We start from the raw sequence: 25,162 nt of genomic DNA on the forward strand, positions 1-25,162 counted from the left end.
TATCTCTTCTTTTTACCTTTTCAACATGGCTCCTAAAATTTTTTAAATTTTGTGTATGATCGTGGTTGACATTGTATTTCTGTTGGACAGCCCTGTTCTAGAGCACTGTTTCTCTACTTGGTTTTTCATCATCACCTTTTCTGGCATGCTGCAGTTCATGGGGTCACAAAGAGTCGCATACGACTTAGCGAGGAACAACAATAACCCCTAAGGAGAACTTTTAGATGTCTCTTCTCCTAATTTCTTCTCTCCCATGAAATTTCTGTTTCTGTACTGTGGCCCTGGTAATATTTAAGATTTTCTTATTATTCTGTGCCAAAATCCAATTTTGTCCCCTTGGGGCAGTATTTCCCATGTTGAAAGCACTTGTTTTAGAGGATGGTGTCTTTGTAGGGTGTGAGGACCCAGAGTCCCTGAATCACCACAGGAAAAGCTGCTCTCCAATGAGAGTAAGAAACAAACCATTATGGTAGAAGCCGCTGGGATTTCAGAGTTTTCCCTAAAACTTACCCCAACACACCAAATCCTAGATTTTACAAAAGTATCAATAAACTCAAAGAGATCTTACAGAATCAAAATTCAGGAATCTACATGGCTCTACATGATCTTAAAGTCTCTCAAACAGCCCCTAGCACCACCCCTTCATCTGGCTTTTGCTGCCAGCTTCCTCTTCGTGGTGTCAGTTCACCCCTCTGTGCCCTCATCACTCCCTTTCCTCTCTGTGCTTTGACAGACTTTCTCCTTCTTCCAGACTCCGCTCCAGTGCCACTTCCTCCAAGAAGCCCTACCAGCCTCCACTACTCCCAGATCTCATAAATGCTTTGGCCAAAATCAGAGCTGTTTCATGCACTAAGAATTACGAAGAAATAAACCATGGTGATAATACATTAGTAACACAAAACCAAAATGCTCGAGTCTGCTCTAAACGTAAGAAAGGGAATCAGAGTGGAAAGATGCAGAGATCTTAGCCCGTAATGCTGAAAATATTTCACTTTTGCAAATGTTACAAAACACATGACCATGTAAACTCATTGGTAGGGTCCCTCCCGGGAGGAGGAAGTAAACCCTGAAAATGAGGAGTCGTGAAGCTTCATCCCCGCAGGGTTTCCACAGAGAACGGAGGGCCTGTCTGTGAAAAACTGCAGTCTTGTGCCCTGGTCGTGAGAACTTTAATTCAACAAAATGAATACTTGTTGAATTGTGTTCTGTACAGTGTGTGCTTAGCAAGTGTTTTTAATAACTGAGTACTTGTTCAGGCACAACGAGTGAAACAAATTAATATGTCATTTTTAATAAGGTCGTAGATACGCTGACGGCCCAAAAAAACTTTTCCTCCCTGGGGACAAAGAGGGTGATGGGTGGAGGATTAGGGGGGTGGAGGGAAGCAAGGGATGAAGGAAGGAAAGAGACTGGTTAGAAGCGAGTGGGGAAAAGACAGAACCGTAAGGATCCGAGAGAAAAACAACACTAACTACTTTACTCCCAGAAACAACAAGTACGGAAAAATAGGCCTGTGGGTACGTGAGGTACAAGGGTGGGGGGCGGGGCGGACCACTGTTCTGCCCCGCCCCCCATCTAGTCCCTCCTTCCGCCCATCACCCCGCCCCCGCAAAAACCCAAACCGGTAACCTCTACCCGGCCGCCTGTCATTGGCTATGCAAATGAGCGAAGTCTGCCGGGACCAATAAGCCGCGGCCACGGCTTGGCGAACGTCTTCCGGCCCGCCCCTGCCGCGCCGCCCCGCCCCGAGCTCACCTCGCCAGCCGAGGGCGGTACGAGGGGCGGTGGGGGCGCGGCGCGGCGCGGCGCGGCAGTGAGGCGGCAGCTGGAACGTGTGGCGGCGCGGGCGCTCAGCATGGCTCGCCTGGTGCTTGGTAGGCTTGGGCCTCCTCGTCCGGGAGGCCGGGGGGTGAGGTGAGGGGAACAGCCTGAGAGGTCCGGGGAGCAAGCGGGCGCCTGGCCTTGCCCGGGCCCCGCGCTGGCGAGGAGGGTCGCGGGCCGGGTCCTCGCGGACGATTCCGCAGAGGCAGCCCCGGCGGTAGTAGGGGAACTCCGCGAACTGAGACTGTCCTTGACCGGAGCTTCCCCCTCCTCCCCCAACCCTGCGCTGGCCCTCCAGCAGACGTGTGGGGCGCGCGGGAAGGTGAGGGAGCCCTTGGCGAGGGGCGACCGCATCCCACCTGGGCTGGGGTGGTGGGTGGAGCGTGTGCTCGCGGGAGCCCCAAGGCTGGGCTCGAACCCGGGGCGCTGGGGACAGCCCCGAGCCGGGGGCCGAGTGCCGGACGCCGGGCTCTTGTGAAGGGGCGGGCGGGGTGTGAGCGAAGGCCGGGAGCTGCGATCGAACCCCCCGAGACCGACTATGGCTCGTCCCTGACCGTGGCTGGGTATTGGGGTGGGAGTGGGGCACCTGGAAGGGGGACCTTGTTCTGGGCCTCGGGTGTTCGGGGGGAGTCTCGGGCTCCTCATACTGCAGCTTGCCCTCACCAACCGTTTTATGGAATTCCCACTTGTGAAAAACCTGCAATATCAAAACCTAGTCCTGAAATCGATCAGAAGTTTCCTTCAAAGGCAGCAGTACCTTCTTAAAGCGGGTTTCATGATGCAAGAGCGCTTTAGATGTGATTGAACTTTTCAGAACTAAATCGAACCCAGACTAAGGTAAATGTCTTAGCGAGTTCAGTAGTGAGATGGAGGATCCCCTTCCTTCCCTGGGCCCTCTTGGTCCCAATCAAGGCGCTGTAACAGTGGGTACCTGAGCACGCTGGTCCAGAGAGCAAGGTTTGGGTCCCAGCCTCGGTCCCACGAATCTACTAGCTGGGTGACTGGGAGCTAGTTACTTAACCACTCTGGGCTTGTACTCCCTAGAGTTGTTCTCGGGATTAAGGAGTTTGTGTGTATGTATATATACCTAAAGAGAGAAAGCAAGAGAAATATTTGCCATATTATTGTAGAGATAATAGATGAGGAGCAAAGAACTTAAGTTTCTGTTTAGTTGCTTGCAAGTGAATTCAAACAGGGCTTTGAAAGCATCTATTATTCTTTCAGTTGACTCGTTATTTTAAGGTAGCCTTTTGGGGCACCCTCTCGGTTTCTAGATGACTTTTTTGGGACCATGTACTCTTGCTAGCAGGTGAGGTAGAGAGGTTACTGATGTAGATTTATAGCATCTTTAACTACTGTTGGGGAATAATAGGAGGCCACAGATGGCAAAACCATCTGCTCACAAAGCTTCTAGACATTTGGATGTTCCAATTTCCCATTGGTGCAAGTTATCAGTGAGTGGAATGACCACGTGAATATTAGAAACAGATCATTATCTATCAACAGACCTAACTCTTATCATTTTAAGTGGGCTGAATGTTTTTGTAGGGGGTAGTTACTGACTGCTGTTATTGCTGTTGGATTTTGTACACCTTTTAATGCTTTTGGAGTAGCATGTTTGATTTCCTTCTAACCCTGCTAGGTCTTACTGCCTGTTAAAGAATTTAGTTCTTGAACCTTTATCAAGACATTTCCATTGATAGCCATTATAGTGGGAGGGTGCTCTTGTGAGATCCAGGCTACTTTATAGAAAGTTACGAAAGTCCAGCACCATTACTCGAGGGAAAAAACGCTAAAGTTTATGTTATACCGAGTGTCATTAGGCATGCCCATCTTCGTACCACTTTCCTGAGGTGAACAATTAAACAAAAATCACTGTTTAATGAGTGAAACAGTCATTAAAACCTCTTATAATGACTCCAACCTACTTGGAACAGCATGAAGAGGAGAGTGCCTTCTTCATTGTTCTTCCCGATTGACAAATGTGATTCCCCTGCACAGTCTGTAGCCCCTTCTGGGATTTACTCCCGCAGGGTCCAGTCCTTTGGTTAAAATTTGGGGATGGGTTCCTAGTTACTCTTTAGTTACGTGGCCTTGGACAAGTTACCTTTTCTGTGTTTCCATTTCCTGGGCTAAAAATGGGCATGATGACACATACCACTTAGAGTAAATGAGTTAACTGTATATAGTGTCTTATAAGTGTTATTCTTAGTTGAGATGTCAATTTTTGGAGGCTAGTTGAACAGATACATATATCAAAATGGTAGCCATACCCCATCTCCCTTGTAAGATTTTTTCTTAGGGAAATAATCAAATTTATTTGAGAATAAATAGAATTTTTAGCATTGGCCTCTTAATAGGAAAAACAAATGTGGAAACCATCAAATTATATCAGTAGTGGATTAGGAACATGATACAGCCATTAAAAATGGTTACATGGGGGCTACTTAGTAGAAAATGTAACTTATTTTGAGTGAAAAAGGTTACAAAAGGGAATGTATAATAAGATGACATTTATATAAAATTTTAAACCTCTGTATGATGTAGAGAGATGTCAGCTACAATATCTACCAAAATATTAATAATTCATTCTAAGCAGAACTGTTTATAGTTTGTTTGTTTGCTTTTCTTATTTTTAAAAATTTGCAAGGAGCTCAATATATTGAATAAATAACAATTCATACAGATTTTTTTCTTTAAAGAAGATGAATATATTTTAAAAATCCATAGAAGATTTTCCAAGACCAGTTTTATTCTCAAGCTTACTGACAATTAGGATGGTCTCTACTTAAGTTCTTGATTTACTTGCTTTAGTGAATGTGTCCAACTCTGATCTTTTCCACAGCAAAGAAAAGATTATTAAGTGGCACCACCCAATAGAAATATAATGCTAAATTTATATGGTAACTTAAAATTTTCTGGTAGCCACATTTAAAAGACAAAAAGAAGTTGGTGAGATTAATTTTAATATATATCCGTTATATCTAAAATATCTTGAGGAAATCAATATCAGAAATACTGATGAGATGATTTTCTCTTTTCCCCGATCAAGTCTTTGAGATTCAGTGTGCTTTTTACACCTCCAGCATGCCTCCCTTCGGGGTAGCCCCATGTGGCTGCTGTATTGACCTGCAGTTATAAAAGGAGCCTCTTTCTGGTTGGCTTGACCTCCGTCCACACTCACCCTTCTCCACCTCTTGAAATGGAAGAGGAGTTCATCCTGTGGCAAAATACCCCTCTCTTTGACTCTGGGTTTACTCCCCTCCTCGTAATTCAGGCATTTTGTTCCATTATTCCCTGTAGTAGTCTCTGCTGCTCCACATATTTCTTCCCTTCATGCTCAAATCACTCCCATCCTTGAAAAGAAAACTTCCTTTTATCCAACATTGATTTGGTGTCTCCTGCTCTTTATAAGAAACCTGTTTTAAAAGATACTGTATTATTTTCACCAGCTTGTTCCCTCCTGCTTTCTCTAACCTTGTGCAGCCTGACTGCTGCTTACTTTCGCTTCTCTACCATGACCGCCCAGGGCCCCGGGGACCTCTCTGTCGTCATATATCCAGTAGGCAGTTTTCAGTCTTGGCTACTTGACCTCCCGTTAGCCTTTGTTACTGTAGTTCATTTCATGTTGCCCTCGGTTTATGTGAAACCACTCTCCTGATAATTCTCCATCCCCTGTTCACATTGCAGCCAGAAGACTCTATAGAAAGCAAATCTGATCATACCCATTGCATGATAACCTTTAGTGGCATCACATCACTGTTAGTAGAGTTTGCAGTGAAGTTCCTACAGTGTGGTAGAGTTCACGGTGAAGTTCCTACAGTGCTAGTCATACTGTAATTCAGATGCAGTGTTCCTCAAGCAGTGTAATTATTATTCATGCCCATGGCGTACTGAATCTTTCTATCTTGAGTACTGAAAAGACAACATGGTTTAATTGATAGAGCTTGGAAATGGGAGTCAGAGCTGCTCTACCAGTTTTAGGTGTGACCATAGATGGGCCATTTGATCTCTATCTGCCCATGTTTCCAAAATCAGGATGATTCTCACATTCTAAGTAGTAGTGCTGTGAAAAATCAAGTGGATCCAATGTATTTGAAAGTGATTTGAAAATTCAGAATGCCTTAGTAGGTGTAAGGTGGAGGACTGAGCAATAGAACAGTTAACGTCAATATGTACTCCTTCTCGAAGTTTACTATTGGGTTATTTAAAAAGTTCCACATGAAATCTAAATCCTGTCTACAAAGTAAGCATATGAAATTGTGGCTAAGGTGGCATATGAGTAGCCAGAGAAATATATTTGGTCCACAGGGTAGCTAAACTGTTAATACTGTAATAGACTGTCTGCCTCCCTTTGTCAGTTGTTCACGTGAACATTCAGAGCTCATCCAGCAGCGCTGTGAGTGCCTGATGATATGCCATGGATAATGTTAGTAGCAAGAAAGATACCTAAAAAAAATCATTGTCCTTAAGAGAGTCACAGTCTAGTCGAAGAGTCAAATAGTTATTTTTCCCGTCAAAAAGCTTTAATAAAAATAGCATGCTAATAATGCATTTGAATAACACAAGAAATAGTGGGTGGATTATCCAGGGTTTCAGAGTTGGATGGAACGTCCCAGTTTTTCAGCACCCTTGCCCAGAAGATGGCAGTAATAGTCCTGCCTCATAGAGTGGTTGTACAGAATGAAGGTGTTAGCATAGGGAAAGCGCTAAGAATAGTATTTAAATCTGTTCCCAACACAGCTCAAGAGATGAGGGTGTGGGCCGTCTGTTCCCTTCTTGTTCACCACTGCCCCAGAGAGAGTAAAATCCCAGGAGCTCCAACAGTAGCCAGGCTGAAAGTGGGGGAGTGGAGGAAGGAGAGGGCTAGGAGAGAGCTGACCCAAGCTGCCCTCTATGTGAATGGCCTAGGTTAGTTGAAAAGAACTTTTCCAGTCAGAGCGTGAACCCTGCTGTTGATGGTATGTTTCTTGTCATTCCAGGTCTGATGAGCTGTACCCTCTTTATAACAGTTAATGGTCTGTATTCGTCTAGTGATGATGTAATTGAATTAACCCCCTCAAACTTCAACCGAGAAGTTATTCAGAGTGACAGTTTGTGGCTTGTAGAATTCTATGCTCCATGGTAAGTAATTATAAAGTAGTTGTCGATTGAGCCATCTTGTTTACCTAATTTACTGATTGTTTAAAAGAGGTACAGGACACACCCAGGTAATGCTAATGAAAAGAAATCTCATAATGGTAAAAAGTAAAAGACAAGAGGGAAAGGGTTGATTGACTATTAAAGGATGCAGAGTTTGAGTCAGTTAGGAAAAAATGCTGGAAGTAGCTAATAGTTGCAAGAAAGAAGGGATTTTAGGAAGACGCACTTACCTGGTCTTTAGGACAATGTTAAGTGGGCTGAAGATAAATTCTTCTCTTGCTTTGCATCTACTTCTGGGGGGAAAAAAGAAACCTGCAGTGAAGATACAACTGTGCAAGTCACTTAAATGTGGGCTTTTTTTTTCCCCCCAACAAATTTGTACTCCGTTGTTACACAATTCACTGTGGTTGAATCTGTGGATACAGGGGGCTGACTATAAAGTTATATGTGGATTTTCTACTGCAGCAGGTCAGCAGCACCTGTAACTCTCTTTATTCAAGGGTCATCTACACAGTCAAACTACACAGTATTGCACTGATCGTTTATGTAGTTAAAATACTTAATGAAAAAACCAAAGCCCCAACAAATAAACGTGTAGAAACAGATCAATGGAATTGGTGCAGGATAGGCATGAGACTGTCACTGCTGCAGACTGCAGGTGACAGGTGCCTGAGAGGAGATGGAGTACCACCAGCTGTATCTGCAGGTGAGCTGTGCGCTGACTTGAGGTCCAGAGTGGTCCTCTGAGGGGCAGGGCGGGTAGTGAATGGAATCTTACAGACAGTCCTTGAGCAGGCGCTTTTTAGGCAATGCCTAAATAATAAAGATTTTCCTTTATTGCTTTTCAGTTTTTTCTTTGGAAAAAGAAAACAGTTTTAGAAACTCAGTTCCAGTTCAGTGTAGCAAATCATGGTAAAATCCTTTACTTTAAAAGTTTATGTTACTACATTATGAAAATACTGTTCATCTTAATACTTTTTTTAAAATTCCTTTTGTTTTTTTCTTTGTTATCCAAATAAGAATTCTGTATAGGTTCGTTCATTCATTTTAGTAAAGGTACAAATGGCAGTTGTACAGGCTTAATATTGTTGAATGCCTTTGTATGCAGCTTTTACAAGTTTGATATTTTTTGTCGTTTATGGCATTGGTAATTTACCTTGTTTGGGGGGAGCTACAGTATATGAAAATATACCTCATGTAAGAATTAAAGATTTTAAAATTAAAAAAAAAAAGAAAATATACCTCATTTCAAAACAAAACCAGTCAGCATGCTTGAGAAGGTTCTGGATCAAGTAGTTACTTATTATTGTTAACTGGCAAAGTTTTGCTTCCTAGTGTCCTGGATGAGAGAATGTCTCATTAGAGAGTGTGCTTTTAACCTCTCAGTGTGTTTAAACTTTGGCAGCTTGGCGAAGACTATGAGTTCCTCCTTAGAATAAAGGTTTTACATGCATAAAATAAAAGCTATGGGATCACAAAGGAAACCTGAAATATTGGAATAAGATTATTAAACTATCAAAGTAAATCTTGATATGGTTTTGCAGTCCTCATTTACAGAGACTATAAATAGCAAGGTCCAGCAGCAGATTTTAACAGCTAGCTACCATAATTCTGAAATGGTGATGAACGTAAATGATGTTGAAAGAAACTTGCACCAGCTATAGTGGTGGTGAGAAAATAGCTGTGATTTTTATTTTTGACAGAGTCACAAGTGCAAACCCACTATGATATGTTATTACTGTTTATAATTGAAAGAAATCCTAAATTTTAATTATAGGTTAGTGAAAATAGAGGATTTCCCCCCAATCAAAGCTTACAGAGCTCTTAAATTCTTGTCCACTATCCCTTTGGGGATCCGTGGACCCCAGTGAAAAACCCCTGAGTTATAGGGTGTGCTGCTATATTTATATTTGTGGCATTTTGATCTGTCTTTACATTGCTTAACATTGAAATTACAGGGTGTATGTACTCTGACAATCTCTGATTTAAGTCCTTCCTTCATTAGAATAAGTTGAAATTAAAGAGGCATAAAGTTCTGTAAAATTTTGACTCCTAGATTTCCAAGTAGCTTACCTGAATAGCAAAATATGCTGTGTAGGTAGTGGGTAGAATCAGCATTTCAGGGCCCTTTGCTGAAAGATCTTGACTTCTAAACTATTGGATTATGCTTAGGCCCCCGGAAGGTGATGTTACATACTGACTAAGAGCATGGGATCTGGAGCCAGGAAAACCTGTCAGGCAGCTCTGTCACTGGGTGACATTGGAAGGGTTTCTTATCTTCTTAGGCTCTGTTTCATCATCTGTAGAATGAAAATGACCACGAAGCCTGCCTGCAGGGTGGCTGTGCCGATGAGATGAAATCCTGTGTGAAGAGTGCGCTTCATGGTCCTGGCACGTGGCATTGGCTCATTAGGTGCTTAGAGACCTAATTAAAAGAAAATTGACTTTGTTTAAAAAAGGAAATAGTCACCTATAGTTAAATTAGCTACGCTGTCTTCATACATGGGTATTACACGGTGATGAAAGTAATACAGCTGCCTATAACCTGGATGGCTGATACACACATAATAGACTTCTGTATATATAATTCTTTTTTAAAGCACTTGTCTGTGTGTTACATTTCACAGTAATTTTTCCCAAGTACTAGTACCTAAAAGATGAAGAATATTTTTCCTTGTCTTGTGTGTCTCTGTCTCACTCCCCTTGTTCTTTTATCACCACCTGTGGTGTCAAGGCTTTTCACTCCTTAGCCTTACTGACTTGAGACTCCATGTGTATTTTAACTCCACAAGCTGCCATGGGAGCTATAGCGCATTAAGACGCAGGCCCCACAGAACCAGGCTCTAAAACAGTCGTCTCATCTATAAGATGAAAATTCTGGACTATGTCGGGGCTATCAAACCCTAATAGATTGAAGAATCACTAGTGGGACTTACTAAAGACAGGTTCCTGAACCTCTTCTTTAGGAACTCTGATTCCTTGGGGGTCTCAGAATCTGCATTTTGCTTAGCAAAGAACTCAGACCACACTTGAGGCACACTCAGCAAGGTAAATACTGCTGTTCCCCCTCAGGGATGGAGTTACAAATGATAGTATTTGTTTAAACTGTTTAAATATAATTTAACTTGGCAGTAGTTTGGAAGGTTTTTTATTATGATGTTTTTAAAAAAAGGATCGTAGTGAAATCACAACAGTGAGCTCCTTCTGGTCGCCAATCATGTCTTTTTAGTGCTGTTCTCCCTGCAAACCCCCACCCCCAGTCCATGGCACTCAGGAGACCATTGGGGAGTGTTTCTCGAATTGGAATCAAAGACTGACTGTTTCCTTGTATTTTTATCCCCTGCAAGGTGTGGCCACTGCCAGAGGTTAACACCAGAATGGAAGAAAGCAGCAACTGCCTTGAAAGTGAGTTTATAATGTTCGTGTTCATCTGTGTATGTTGAAATAAGTTTAAGCAAATGGGCTTAATGTACAGTAGGAGGTCAGTTTGCATGTTGAAACCCAGTACTCTTGTTCTGCTTCCAGGATTATGTAGGGAACAAGGGGCTACTGTACATTCTAAATTATGTCTTGTCTATTTTCGTTAATTCTGTTTCCCAGTGAAGTGGCATAATTGTGCTTAGTCGGGCTATTTCTGGGAGCTGCTGAGTTTCCTCACAGGCTGACTTGCCTGTTGTCCAGCCCTCCATTTAGGATTGGTTTCCCAGGCTACCGCTGTCATAATTCTGTTGGCAAATAGGACCCTGCCCTTTATTATCTTGTCTCTGAGTTTACATCATCAGATGATGGGTTCTTGTGGAGTCTGCTGTGGTTGAAAGAAAAAGGGATATTCCTTCTGTGTTTCCACAGGATGTTGTCAAAGTTGGTGCAGTTGACGCAGACAAACATCAGTCCCTAGGGGGTCAGTATGGTGTTCAGGGATTTCCTACCATTAAGATTTTTGGATCCAACAAAAACAAACCAGAAGATTATCAAGGTAAGAACTTTTCCTAATTACTTCATGCCCTTGGTTGGAATTCTGAAGTGAGTGGGTAGGACCAGATAGAGAACCTGGGGTTCTGTAACCTGTTGGCCCTGCTGCCTACAAGTTTCTCACTTGCCTTGTGCCTGAAATTCCTGATCTGTGATTTCCTACATCTTCTGAGTTGCTCAGAGATTAAACGTGTCAAACAGGTGAAAGGTTTTTTTAATTATTATTGTTTATGCTAGCTTAGACCACACGGCCTTAGCAATGATAGAGTAGTGATGTTTTGTGCTTTCCTTTTTCTTGTTAGTTTTTAAAAAAAAAAATACTATTTACTCAATATTTTACCTGGAGAAGGAAATGACAACCCACCCCAGTATTCTTGCCTGGGGAATCCCATGGACAGAGGAACCTCACGGACTATAGTCCATGGGTTCGCAAAGAGTTGAACACAACTTAGCAACTAAACAACAACAAGATATTTTACTCATTACTTACTATTTAATAAGTTTCTGTAATTATATAGTATTTTTAAAGATCTGCAAGTGTTTTCTTGCTCTGAGTGCTCATCCCTTCACTGTTAGGAATTCGAGCATAAGAGTGGGAAAAGAAAGTCCTATAACTGGAAAGTCAGTTTGAACTGTTGATATTACCCTGGAGTGTTTTGCCCATGAGTCTTTAAATCTTGTAAACATACATAGTATTTGAATTATTAAAGCTATTATTTAGTCTTTTAAACTGTTGATAATGAAGAAGTCCTGCACATTCTCCTTTTTATAGGTGAGGTGATTGTATCTGCTGTGAGTTACTGAAGCAGCTGGAGAGAACTCTGGCTCCAGAGTCTCAAGACTTAAATGTTACTTTAGTCAGCTGTTCTTTTATAGAGTTGCCTGTTATTTAAGATGTCACAAATAGGTATCATATTCAAGATAGCTCTAAAATTCCATAAAACAAAGTTGCATTTTTCTTAGTAAACACCTGCTTTTCTGCTTTGGAATACAATTTTTTAATTTTGCTAATTTGTGAAAATTGAATGTTTAGAGCAGGGGTTAGCATTTGGTCTGCTGCTTGGTTTTGTGAATAAGTTTTCAAAACACTGTCATGCTTTTTCACTGGTGTTGTCTGTGGCTACTTCTACAGTAAGACAGCAGAGTCAAGTGGCTACAACGAGCAGTGTAGCCTGCAGAGCCAAAAATAATGATTGTTTGATCTTCTGCAGGAAGAATTTGCTCGCCTTTGGTCTAGAATGAGAAAACCCTCTCTGTCTTTTTCCCTAGTGTATTTCTTGATTTGGTGTACTTCTAGGTAGAGATTGTTGGGAGGGGCACTGACTCAGAAAGTGGGGTGTCTGCAGTAGATAAGGAGCAGAAGGCTGTTTTTATGTTGAGGTCTGCCTGCCTGCCTGTCTTAGGAAGTGACATGCTTGGTCACTACATCTCAGCCAGGATGTAGTAGACGATTATCTGAACACACTCTGAGTACTGCTGTGCTGTACTTTCTTTCTAATGTCAGGTCTGAAGTGTTCTTAGACGTTTTTATCTCTCCCTGGGCAGTTTGATTAGAAAACTCTAATAAAGAAAAAGCTTTCTGAGGAGATCTTGTTAGTTTTGCCTTTGAACTCCGATGATCTCAAGACATATATTGTCCATTTTCTTCTGAGTAAATCAGGAGTCTCCTGACTTGTTCTTGAGCACATAGCTCTTGGTAAACTTCCCAAGGTTAGTGCCACTGTTGTAAATACAGGGATTGAAATTAAGAGCAAGTTTAGCTACAGAACCTCAAAGCCCAGAATAACTGTGTTTTATACAAGGTAGAAGGAAGTAGGTTGCTTTCCAGTTTCTTAGCTTCGGATGCCTCGTATCCTCCTTTGTCCAGTCCTTTCTACCCATTAATCTCATTTAAATAGTTTTTTCCATTCCCTTCATTTGGTACTTTGTGTTTAGAAATTTATCCTGCTCTGTTAACAAGATAACCTTTTTCATCTGTGTACATGTTACACATTCAGTAGACATTGCAGTGAACTATTCTCAGTAGTAGATGGTATTTATGGGTGAATAGAATGTCCTTGTTCACACTAATAACCTAAAACTGAAGAAGAGGAATTAGTTTTCCCGGTGTAAAGTTTAAGCAGGAAATACATCCTAGAAGAAACTGGTCCTGTCTTAAAGACACTCGAGTAGGTCTGTTTGAACATCTGATGAAGCTGACAGACATGTCTGTTCCAGTCTTTAGCTAGCATCAGATATAGACACCCAGCCTGCCCACTGCTGTTCACCTGATGCCCCTGTCTCCCTGCAGGTGGCAGAACGGGTGAAGCCATTGTGGACGCTGCCCTCAGTGCTCTGCGCCAGCTTGTGAAAGACCGCCTTGGCGGTCGGGGCAGTGGCTACAGCTCTGGAAAACAAGTAAGGCTCTGTATAATGTCAGTTTTTAACCTGTGTCATGATCTTGAAGCCTGATTGTAAACTGGGCATGAAAGTGAAAGTTGCTCAGTTGTGTCCAACTCTTTGCAAGCCCATGCACTAGTCCATAGAATTCCCCAGGCCAGAATACTGGAGTGGGTAGCTGTTCCCTTCTACAGGGGATCTTCTCAACCCAGAGATAGAACCCAGGTCTCCCACATTGCAGGTGGATTCTTTACCAGCTGAGCCACCAGGGAAACTCTACAAAGAAGATAATGATCTTTAAAAGTGGTTTTAATTGGTGGACTTTGAGTTTAAAAAATAGTAATAATAAGAGGACATTGAGTCAAGTGACTGCAGAGGGAGTCAGAGCTGCTCGTGTGGCCCCCTGTGGTCTCTGCTCCTAGCCAGTCACCCCTGGGGCGTCCACCACAGCTGAGCTGCTGGCCAAGAACCAGGCCCCAAAATGGCTTCCTTGGCCCTGGGCCTAAGTGGAAGAGTTTGGAAGACAGCAAGAGAGAAAGAGCTTTAGGCCCTGGAAGCTGAACTCTGGCCTCCATGGTGTTTGTAGTTCCAAAGTGGTGAGAGGGAGATATGCTCTCCTCCAGGTCAACTTTGGGCAAACACGGATGAAATTTGGCCTGTGTCTGTGGCAGTCAGGCTGAAATCCCTGGACGTTTTTATTCACACATAATTGGATAAAGAGCCCAGGTGGTGCTAGTGGTAAAGAATGCCTGCCAATGCAGGAGACACAAGAGATGTTGGTTCAATGCCTAAGTCAGGAAGATATCCTGGAGTAGGAAATGGCAACCCCCTCCAGTATTCTTCCCTGGAAAATCCCATGGACGGAGAAGCAAGCCTGCCAGGCTACAGTCCATGGGGCCAGAAAGAGTCAGACACAGCTGAGCATGCGTGCACATACACACACACACAACTGGATAGGGAAGAAGATTCCTGTTCTGTAGATGGATATATTAGATCTCCTTGATGAAATGTGGATTTTAACCATGATGTGCTTATGTTTTTGTGAAAAGGCATTGAATTCTTCCTGATACATGCAGGTACACCTCATTGTATTGCAGTTCTCAAATCATTGCCTTTTTTACAAAGTGAAGATTTGTGGCAACCATGCATCAAGCAAGTCTGTCAGTGCCATTTTTTCAATAGCGTTTGCTCACCCTGTCACATTGTGTTAATTCTTGGAGTATTTCTAAAGTTTTTGTTATAATTATGGTGATTTAATTATGATCTGTGATCTTTGATGTTGCTATTACAGAGAAATAAGACTCGCTAGAGACTCAAATGAGGGTTAGCATTTAGCATTAACACATTTTTGAATTAAGATATTTATTGTCTTTTAGACATAATGCTATTGCACACTGAATAAACTACGGTACGAAAATTATAGGCTACAGTATAGTGTGAACATAACTTTTATGTGCACCAGGAAAGCCAAGAAATTCATATGAGTTTCTTTATTGCGATGCTCGCTTTACTGCAGTGGTCTGGAACCAAACCAACAGGATCTCCAAGGTCTGCCTGCGCACGTAATAAAACAGCCCTTCACTTCTAGGAGACCAGTAGGAGTAGCTTCTTTATACAGGCTTAGCTTACCAGAGATTTCATGCCTTTTATCTCAAACTTAAGACATTTAATGAGCACAGGTTGTCTTTTCAATGCTGATGGCTTTTGGCCCAGGCAACAGAAAGCATTATATCAATTCTGACTGCTTTGTAGGTTTAGTATTAAAGAAAATGCTTCGAAAAGATAAAAGGGTTAAGTGTTGTTTTTAGCTTTCTCAAGTAGTAGGGGCTTTATCTGAACTGTAGGTATCCAGGATGAACCAGCGTGGTTCTGAATGAGAACAGTGTTACTGAGGTGGTTCTGTGAGCCTCACTGGGGTTTCTCTTAATGAAGGCAGCAAAAGTAGAGTTCAGGTTCATGTTACGTGTGATACTGAGTGTACTAGTAATTCTTTGAAAGTAAATACTGTTTGCCAGGTAAAAAGAATAATACTAAGGAATGTTCCCTATCTGAGTGAAATAGTTTTCACTTGGAAGAAGAATTCAAAACTTTGTTAAGATGTAGAATTGATTATTGCTATATGTATATTTAGAATGGTGATAGTGTTCTTTTTGGCCAAGTTGTAACCTAAGGTTTAATGTCACAAATGACAGGGCAGAGGTGACAGTTCAAGTAAGAAGGACGTGATTGAGCTGACGGATGACAACTTTGACAAGAATGTCCTTGACAGTGAAGATGTTTGGATGGTTGAGTTTTATGCTCCCTGGTGTGGACACTGCAAAAAGTAAGTGCTTTGTACCAGGTACTTTTTTAAGTCACAGTGCTTTTAGTCTGTTCCCCTGGCTCACTTCTGAAGAGCTGAAGCAGGTCCTAGGTGATCCCCAAGATGTTCTCCCCCAAAGTTTTGGCTCTACGTGAATGTTAAACCTCAGCATTTGCGCCAAGTGTTTCCTCTGTCATGTTTTCAGAGATGAGCAGGGAGCTGGCATCCAGGGTTGGGAGGGGCATGATGGATGAAGGATGGGGAAGTGAATGTGGGAGGGTGGGGCATCATAGCTTTCATAAAGCTGCACGCGGAGTGTTTCCCAAGTGTGATTTCACTGGACTGGATGGAAATGTGTGCAGCAGTTAAAGGATGTGTGCCTAGAGTTGGCATACCCTTTTGAAATGCAGGGTGTTTTCTGTAGCCTAGAGCCAGAATGGGCCGCGGCCGCTACAGAGGTGAAAGAGCAAACGAAAGGCAAAGTGAAACTGGCAGCTGTGGATGCCACCGTGAACCAGGTTCTCGCCAGCCGATACGGGGTGAGTATGCTTGGGAGGCTGGTTTCTCTTGGAAACACGCTGCTTTCAGCTGTCGCTCCATCGTGTATTCCTGGTCTCCCTAGGAGGTGGGAAAGGAATTTAGCCGTTTTGTAATGAAGAAATGAAATCATTCGCTATCTTAACTAGTAAATACGGGACTCAAGACTGTTGAGGGTTCTTGGTTTTGCTTTCAGCATTGCACTGCCTACGGGCTTAATGTGAGCCCAGGCTTTCACAGGTTACTCATACAGCTTCTGAAGTTTGTCCCTTTGTTCTCGAGCACATATATTACTGTATTGATGTATGTCCAGCGTTTGAATAAGATTTGGCTAAGTCTGGCAGTGAGACTGTTAATATCCCCTGACTGATAGACCTCTGCATGCTGCCCCTTAGACACTGATGCAGGCCAAGGAGTGTTTTTGTTATGTTAAATTACCTATAAAGTAGTTTTAGCCATAAAGATCATCTTATTTATTATTAAATATTAATTTGATATCTACTCTGATGTTTTATTTTGGGGGCTTCCCTGGTAGCTCAGTGGTAAAGAATTCACCTGCCAATGTAGGAGATGCGGGTTTGATCCCTGGGTTGGGAAGATCTCCTGGAGGAGGAAATGACAACCTACTCTAGTATTTTTGCCTGGGAAATACCACATAGGAGCCCAGTGGGATACAGTCCATGGGGGTCGCAAAGAGTCAGACACGACTTAGCAACAAACAGCAACAAAATTTTAATTTTTAATAGATTAGGGGATTCCCTACAATCAAGATATTCCAGAAAGGTGAGTCTCCTGTGGATTACGACGGGGGACGCACGAGATCCGACATTGTTTCCCGGGCCCTCGATCTGTTTTCTGATAACGCCCCACCTCCTGAGCTGCTTGAGGTAAACCTCTTCATCACCTATAGTAAGGAGTGCTTTTCCAGTCTGATGAAAGACCACATTGAAGCAGTAAAGACATTTTCTGTCTTTGCCAGTTAGCTCTTTATCTTTTTTAAATTGTTCTTTTTAGAGTGTTTTTGTACTTTCAGATGGGGAGAACTTGTCTTATAAATTGCAGCTTTTCATAACTTTCAGTACTAAAGTAATTGCACTGTAAGCAAAAGGTACCTTAGCTTCATTAAAATTAAATCCAGTCTTTCATTTATCATTCTCAAAATAATAGCTAACATTTATTGAGCACCTAATTCTCATATGAACACTTACAGGTGGATACTGTTTTTATCTCCATTTTGCATATGGGGAAGAGGCAAAGAAAGCCTCAAATCCATGAGAATATGTAATACATGTTAATGGCTTTCTTACCTGTCTAAAAGACTAAACATCAGAGCAAGGCTGTGCTCAGGCATCCTGATTTCAGAGACCATGTGTGCATACAAATGGCTCGTCCCCACCGCAGATAGATGGCTAAGAGATAAAAATGGAATTCTTGTTCATATTTCTGTAATGCACACAGGAAGTATTATTTGGGAAGAGCCTAATCTCGCTCTTGAATTACTTTGCTCTTCAATAAGCGTGACAATGCCCAGTCTGTTCAAGCAGACCTGTGGGTTCTGTGTCACATGGTCTTCCAACACCCGTTGTGTTCTGGACCCCACAGATCATCAATGAGGACGTCGCCAAGAAGACGTGTGAGGAGCATCAGCTCTGCGTCGTGGCCGTGCTGCCCCACATTCTTGACACGGGTATGGCCAGTGGGGGCTCGCTCTCCAGTAGTTCTGTGCTGCCTGCTCTGAGAACACTTAACAGATGGAATTACTTTACCAACTCCTTTGTTTTTACCTGTAAAATCTTTGTTTAAATCAGGAGCTGCAGGCAGAAATTCTTACTTGGAAGTTCTTCTGAAGTTGGCGGACAAATACAAGAAGAAGATGTGGGGGTGAGTTATCAAACTGTCCCAGGATCATTTGGGAAGGAGAGTATAGTGCTGTTTGAAAGTGGTTTCCTCAGCGTTTCCTGTAGTCTGTGTTCCTCTGCTCACGTTGGTGTGTTTTTTGTTGTTGTTCGTTGCTAAGTCTCATCCAACTCTGATCCCATGGACTGCAGTACGCCAGTCTTCTCTGTCCTTTGCCATCTCTCAGGGTTTGCTCCAATTCATGGCCATCGAGTCAGTGATGCCATCCAACCATCTCATCCTCTGTCATCCCCTTCTCCGCCTGCCTGCAGTCTTTCCCAGCATCAGGTTCTTTTCAGTGAGTCAGCTCCTCACATTACATAGCCAGGGTATTGGAGATTCAGCTTCAGCATCAGTCCTTCCGGAGAGTATTCAGGGTTGATTTCCTTTAGGATTGGCTGGTTTGATGTCCTTGCTGTCCAAGGAACTCTGAAGAGTCTTCTCCAGCACCACAGTTCAAAAGCATCAGTTCTTTGGCACTCAGCATTCTTTTGGTCCAACTCTCACATCCACATGACTACTGGAAAAAAAAGCATAGCTTTGACAATATGGACCTTTGTCAGCGAAGTGGTATCTCTCTTTTTTAACATACTGTCTAAGTGTGTCCTAGTTTTCCTTCCAAGGAGCAAGCGTCCTTTAATTTCATGGCTGAAGTCACATTTCACAGTGATTTTGGAGCCTGAGAAGATAAAATCTGTCACTCTTTCTACTTTGAAGTGATGGGACCAGATGCCATGATCTTAGTTTTTTGAATATTGAGTTTCAAGGTAGCATTTTCATTCTTCTCTTTTACCCTCATCAAGAGGCTTTTTGGTTCCTCTTCACTTTCTGCCATTAAGAGTGATATCTTAGATATCTGCCTACCTAATGTTGTTGATACTTCTCCTTGCAATCTTGATTCCATCTTGGGATTCATCTAGCCGGCATTTCACATGATACACTTTGTATTTAAGTTAAAGAAGCAGGGTGACAATACATAGCTTTGATGTACTCCTTCCCCAATTTTGAACCAGTTCTTTGTTCCATGTCTGGTCCTCACTGTTGCTTCTTACCTGCATACAAGTTTCTCAGGAGGCAGGTAAGGTGATCTGGTATTCCCATCTCTTTAAGAATTTTCCACAGTTTGTTGTGATCCACACAGTCAAAGGCTTTAGCGTAGTCAGTGAAGCAGAAGTAGATGTTTTTCCAGAAGTCCCTTGCTTTTTCTGTGATCCAGCAGATGTTGGCAGTTTGATCTCTGGTTCTTCTGCCTTTTCTAAATCCAGCTGGTATATCTGGAAGTTCTCGGTTCATGTACTGCCGAAGTCTGCCTTTGAAGGATTTTGAACATGATGTTGCTGGCATGTGAAATAAGCACAGTTGTATGATGATTTGAACATTCTTTGTCATTGCCTTTTGGGGGGATTGGGATGAAAACTGATCTTTTCCAGTCCTGTGGCCACTGCTGAGTTTTCCAAATTTTCTGGCATATTAAGTGCATCACTTTCACAGCATCATCTTTTAGGATTTGAAATAGCTGGAATTTCATCATCTCCATTAGCTTTGTTCATAGTAATGCTTCCTAAGGCCCACTTGACTTCACACTGTAGGATGTCTGCCTCTAGGTGAGTGACCACACATTTGTGATTATCCAGGTCATTAAGGTTGTGTATAGTTCTGTGTATTTGTGCCACAGTCTTCATTCTGTTAGGTCCTTGCTGTTTCTGTCCTTTATTGTGCCCATCATTGTATGAAATATTCCCTTGGTATCTCCAGTTTTCTTCAAGAGATCTCTAGTCTTTCCCATTCTATTTTCCTCTTTCTTTGCAGTCTTCACTTAAGAAGGCTTTTTATCTCCCCTTTGCTATTCTCTGGAACTCTGCGTTCAGTTGGGTTGTCTTTCCCTTTCTTCCTTGTCTTTCACTTTGCTTCTTTTCTCAGCTATTTGTAAAGTCTCTTGAGACAATCACTTTGCCTTCTTGCATTTCTTTTTCTTAGGATTGGTCTTGGTCATCGCCTTCTGTATAGTATTATACAGTACCTCCATCCATAATTCTTCAGGCAGTCTGTCTACCAGATCTAATCTCTTGAATCTGTTCATCCCCTCCGTTGTATAATCATAAGTGATTTGATTTAGATCATAGCCAAATGGCCTGGTGGTTTTCCCTACTTTCTTCAGTTTAAGTCTGAATTTTGTAATAAGGAGCTCATAATCTGAGCCAGTCCCCTCCGGTCTTGTTTTTGCTTACTGTATAGAGCTTCTCCATCTTGAGCTGCAAAGAAAATGATCAGTCTAATTTCGGTATTGCCTATCTGGTGATGTCCATGTGTAGAGTTGTCTCTTGTGTTGTTGTAATGGGGTGTTTGCCATGACCAGTGTGTTCTCCTGACAAAACTCTGTTAGCCTTTGCCGTGCTTCAGTTTGTACTTCAAGGCCAAACTTGCCTGTTACTCCAGGTATCTCTTGACTTCCTACTTTTGCATTCCAATCCCCTGTGATGAAAAGGACATCTTTTTTGGGTGTTAGTTCTAGAAGGTTTTGTAGGTCTTTGTAGAACTGGTCCACTTCAGCTTCTTTGGCATAGTGGTTAGGGCATAGACTTGGATTACTGTGATGTTGAATGATTTGCCTTGGAAATGAACCAGCTTCCTTCTGTTGTTTTTGAGATTGCATCCAAATACTGCATTTTGAACTCTCTTGTTGCCTATGATGGCTACTCCATTTCTTCTAAGGCATCCTTGCCCATAATAGTAGATATAATGGTCATCTGAATTAAATTCGCCCATTCCAGTCCATTTTAGTTCACTGATTCCTAAGATGGTCGATGTTCACTCTTGCTGTCTCCTGCTTGACCGCATCCAGTTTACCTTGATTCATGGACCTAACACTCCAAGTGCTTATGCAGTATTGTTCTTTATAGGATCAGACTTTACTTTCACCACCAGACACATCCACAACTGAGCGTTGTTTCCACTTTGGCCCAGCCTCTTCGTTCCTTCTGGAGCTATCTCTCCTCTCATCCCTGGTAGCATATTGGACACCTACTGACCTGAGGGGCTCATCTTCTGGTGTTTTTTTAGTAAATAAAAATAATTACCACCTAGGAAGAAACAAATCAATGCAAGTATCTTATTTGTACCATGGTACACTTTTTCTTACAGGAATCATGTTCTAATGGTGGTTGGAGTCCTCGGCTAGCAAGCAAAAATAATTAGTAACAGAGCTGAATTCTAGCACAGCCTTGAAGGCTAGATAAAGACAGAAATAGAGGCATGTTTCTTTACCCTCTTCTGAGCAAGGGCCGGACGTTGGCAATTGTTCAGAACAAAGCTTGTCTCGTTTCCACTGTATAATCTTTCTGCCCTATGTACTCCATCTCCACTGCTGTCCCAGGTTCCACGTGGGTGCAGGTCTCACACAGAGGCCTTGCACAGCCTCTGTTAGTTTAGCCTGTGCATGCAGGAGGCTGTGTGCCCAGGTTCCTTGTCCTTCATCCTTATATGAGTAGAGGGAGCTGACAGTGGGCAGCCTTCTCATTGCACTGGGTTTTCTTGTTGGGGAGCACGAGCCCTAGGGACATGGGCTTCAGTGGTTGCAGCGTGTAGACTCAGTAGTTGTGACAATGGGTTTAGTTGCTCTGCAGCATGTGATGTCTTCCCGTACCAGGGATTGAACCTGTGTCCCCTGCATTGGCAGGCAGATTCTTACCTACTGTGCTACCCAGGAAGTCTGGTTGAGCATTTTTTACATGTGTGAATTATGACATATCCTTAACTTAAAAAAAAAAGTTACATGCCCGAAGAACATTAATAACCCCAAATGATACTGATAGGATTTCAAGTAACAGAGAAAATTCATCAGATTTATTGGACAGTATTTTGGGCACTGGGAGGAGAAACGGTCCTGTTGGTAGACCAGTCCATTCAGGGTTAGGGTGTAGGAAACAGGAGACGAACCAAGGTTACTTAGGAGCACATCTGGAACATGTTATTTAAAAAACTCAAATTAGTTTTTGATTTTTTTTTCTATACTTATCTCATTCTGTAAATTATTTGATGTGTAATCTTTTGTCCTTTAATTAATGTCTACTAATTGGGTTCTAATTAATTCAAACGGGATCTTTACCCTAAAAATCAATCCACTTTTCTAGGTGGCTGTGGACAGAAGCTGGAGCCCAATCTGAACTAGAAAATGCGCTGGGGATTGGAGGGTTTGGATACCCTGCCATGGCAGCTATTAACGCACGCAAGATGAAATTTGCTCTCCTAAAGGGATCATTCAGTGAGCAAGGCATTAATGAGTTTCTCAGGTAACTTCTTCCTTCTTTGAGTTGTTTTTGTTTTGTCAAACTGTTTACTTGGTTCTTTTGTGGTAATGGTTCCAAACTATTCTAGAGTACCCAATAAGTGGAGTAATTTCCTCTTTCACATTTCGGAGAACACATGTTCATAAATTAGAGCTTTGGAATCATCTTCCTGTGCAGTTGAAGTCTTTTACTTAGCAAGTGATCCTACCACTTTTCTCCTCTCGGGCCCCTTTGCCACCCTGTGCACTTGGCATTGAGCCATCCTGGTGTAACAGCCTGCATGAGTCTGGTATACACAGGGTCTGACTGTGCTGAAGCCCTCTGTTCTGCCCATACAGCAGTTCAGGGAATGGTGGGAAGGTGACTCCCTGGGCCAGAACTTGGAGAGTGGCTGCACTGAGAAACCTTCTTGGGCTCTAAAGTTAGTGTGGAATTTTGTTAATCAAGTATTATTACTGGTCTAGTCCATGTCTAGGTCAACTTGATCATTTTTTACTTACTTGTATTTTGGCAAGATATGTTTGCGCTGTTTTTCAAATTACTGGTAGTGACTGGCTTTATCTGCTGCCAAAGCCTTCCTCAGGAATTCCATTATATTGTCATACAGTGACATTGTTGTCCCTGATGGAAAAGATAGTTTGTGAAGTACTTCTCAGGAGCAAAGAGTTGTTTCTTCACTGGCGCCAACCGTCCATCGTTAACACACGTATTCTCCTCATCTTCCCCTCAGGGAGCTGTCTTTTGGGCGTGGATCTACGGCGCCTGTAGGCGGTGGGGCTTTCCCCACCATCAGCACCAGGGAGCCCTGGGATGGCAAGGACGGTGAGGTGAGTCCTGAGGGCAACTGAGCCATGAGCAGGACTCGGGGCTTCCGTCCTGCCTCTGACTTTCTCGACCCATCTTTGCTACTTGTGACCCAAGACCTCTCCCTCAGACCTGAACTTTGATGTGAGCCTAGCCCTGAAGTGTCAGTTTCTCAGGCCTGTAGGCCCTTCATCCCATCCTCCCTGTTGTCGGGTGCATCACTGGATGTTCATGACTGAGACAGCCAGAGAAATTCACTGAGGTTGCTTTCCTACTGGCCCTCAAGTGAACATTCAACCTGGAATTCAGTAACTTTGAGAGAAGTACAAAATTCAGGCTTTGAAATTAAATATATTCCAGTACATTTCTGCCCATCCTCCTCAAAGGACAAGTTAAATCACTGTTAGTTTTCTCCCTGTATTGATAGGCAGGGTTAAAAGCAGGAGCTGGGTGAGCAGAAGCTGTTGTGCTCAGAGCACCGCTAGAAATGTACTGGTCTGTGAAGTGAGACGTCAGGCTTCAGGGTCATCCTCCCTGTGGTTCTGCATAGACCCTGCAGGGCCTGACCGTGTGAAGTGAGACGTCAGGCTTCAGGGTCGCCTGCCTATGGCTCTGTGTAGGCCCTGCAGGGCCTGACCGTGGTTTTCTGTCCCACAGCTTCCCGTGGAAGACGACATTGACCTGAGTGACGTGGAGCTGGACGACCTGGAGAAAGATGAGTTGTGAGAGGCTCCGCAAAGACTTCAGCTTTCTTTTCTTGGGAGCAGATTTTCCTGCAGTGAAGGAACGTCCTTTCCAGTCCAAGGAACCTACCAGTGGCCTTTTTAACCGAGAAGTAACCCTTGACTGGTCATTTGAAAACACTGCAACAGTGAACTTTTGCGTCTCAAGAAAACAATGAAAAATTCTATGAATTGTCGTAGCCAGTGAAATGAGTTGTATCCTGTCAAGTAATATTTTGAAGAAAACTGATGGGCTGTTGAAGCGTTTTTCCCTCCCTCTGACTTGCTGCTTGGATGTTCTTGGAGGCTGTTTCTTACAAGTTTTTTAATGTGACCCTTTTCATTTGAATATTAATAGCTTTTTTCCATTAAAGAATAAAACAATATTTTGGACAATGCCAATAAACGTATGAAATCAGTGTCCACATGGTAAATTCAGAGTGCGGTATTCAGCCCGTACATTAATATTGTGAAGGGACGACCTTGACGTCTGTCCTCCCTGTAACCTGCAGCTCATGTGACACTGTCTGGATGCCTGCTGCCACACAGGTCTTACCTGTGACCCACAAGGCCAGGTTCCAGCTGTAAATGTGAAACGTAAAGCGAGTTTATATAGAAGGATGAAAAACTGTGGATTGTCAAGTGGGAACTGCCCTCTGTGCCCAATCTTTTGTCTTTGGGCCATCACCAGCAACTACTAGGGAAAAGAGCTGGTTATACACTTAGCCCAAGGTTTTTGATACGTTGTTATTAAACCCTCACAGCATGTCCCCTTAAGACATGAAATACAGCAGCAGGTTGCCAATTGATAGGAAGTCCCCATTCATGTAAGACATTCAGAAAACTGAACTTTTGAATTACATTAGAATATAAGTGAAGAGACAATTCAAAGAACTGAGGACATTTCTTTACTGTAACTTACAAAAAATAAATACAACTGTCACTAATCTTTGTGAGCAATTTCTCTAAAAATCTAAATTCTGTAGGATACTTAAATTGTTCTTGGGCTAGAGGAAAGAAGCATCTGTAGTAGTTCGCACGAATACTCAAGTTTAGTGGTACCAGCCCATCTTTCTAGTCGAGAAGACTAAGGTCGATGTGGAAGTAGACGTAAGGAAAGTAGTCTTGGTTGCTGAGTTGGAGTCCAGGGATCTCCACGGCTGCCTGCAAAAGATGTCACGTTAATGTATAAGCTCGGCTCGTCTTATGCTTCTGCCTGCCACAGTCCACCCCAACTCATGCACACAATCTCTTGTTAACCTTTCACATTTGTGAAGTGTAGATTTTTCTAATAGTCTGGC

At 42.7% G+C, this 25,162-nt stretch overlaps 2 protein-coding genes and 1 long non-coding RNA gene across 8 annotated transcripts in view; 1 reads left to right on the forward strand and 2 right to left on the reverse strand.

Moving 5' to 3' along the window:
• On the forward strand, window positions 1,745-24,808 carry PDIA6 (protein disulfide isomerase family A member 6). The gene is made up of 13 exons (XM_018055659.1): window positions 1,745-1,874; window positions 6,804-6,945; window positions 10,311-10,368; window positions 10,813-10,939; window positions 13,226-13,332; window positions 15,507-15,637; window positions 16,041-16,155; window positions 16,900-17,040; window positions 17,756-17,840; window positions 17,962-18,034; window positions 22,180-22,338; window positions 23,066-23,162; window positions 23,797-24,808. Exons 1-13 carry the CDS (start codon window positions 1,856-1,858, stop codon window positions 23,863-23,865), a joined length of 1,323 nt encoding a protein of 440 aa, XP_017911148.1. The 5' UTR covers window positions 1,745-1,855; the 3' UTR covers window positions 23,866-24,808.
• Window positions 21,871-23,059, reverse strand: LOC108637160. Its single transcript, XR_001918847.1, has 2 exons — window positions 22,836-23,059; window positions 21,871-22,006 (listed from the first exon to the last, which is right to left on the reverse strand). It is a non-coding gene; the product is annotated as an uncharacterized LOC108637160 (long non-coding RNA).
• ATP6V1C2 (ATPase H+ transporting V1 subunit C2) overlaps window positions 24,753-25,162 on the reverse strand; it is a 60,644-nt gene continuing 60,234 nt past the window's right edge. For 5 of the 6 annotated variants that reach the window (XM_018055658.1, XM_005687004.3, XM_005687003.3 and 2 more), the window contains one exon: window positions 24,753-25,025. In XM_018055658.1, the coding sequence (XP_017911147.1) occupies window positions 24,936-25,025 (90 nt within the window). In that variant the 3' untranslated portion in view covers window positions 24,753-24,935. The remainder of the gene's footprint in view (window positions 25,026-25,162) is intronic. The other variant, XM_018055656.1, reaches the window with a different exon arrangement.

This window comes from Capra hircus, chromosome 11 (genome assembly GCF_001704415.2).
Source record: "Capra hircus breed San Clemente chromosome 11, ASM170441v1, whole genome shotgun sequence".
NCBI lineage: Eukaryota > Metazoa > Chordata > Mammalia > Artiodactyla > Bovidae > Capra > Capra hircus.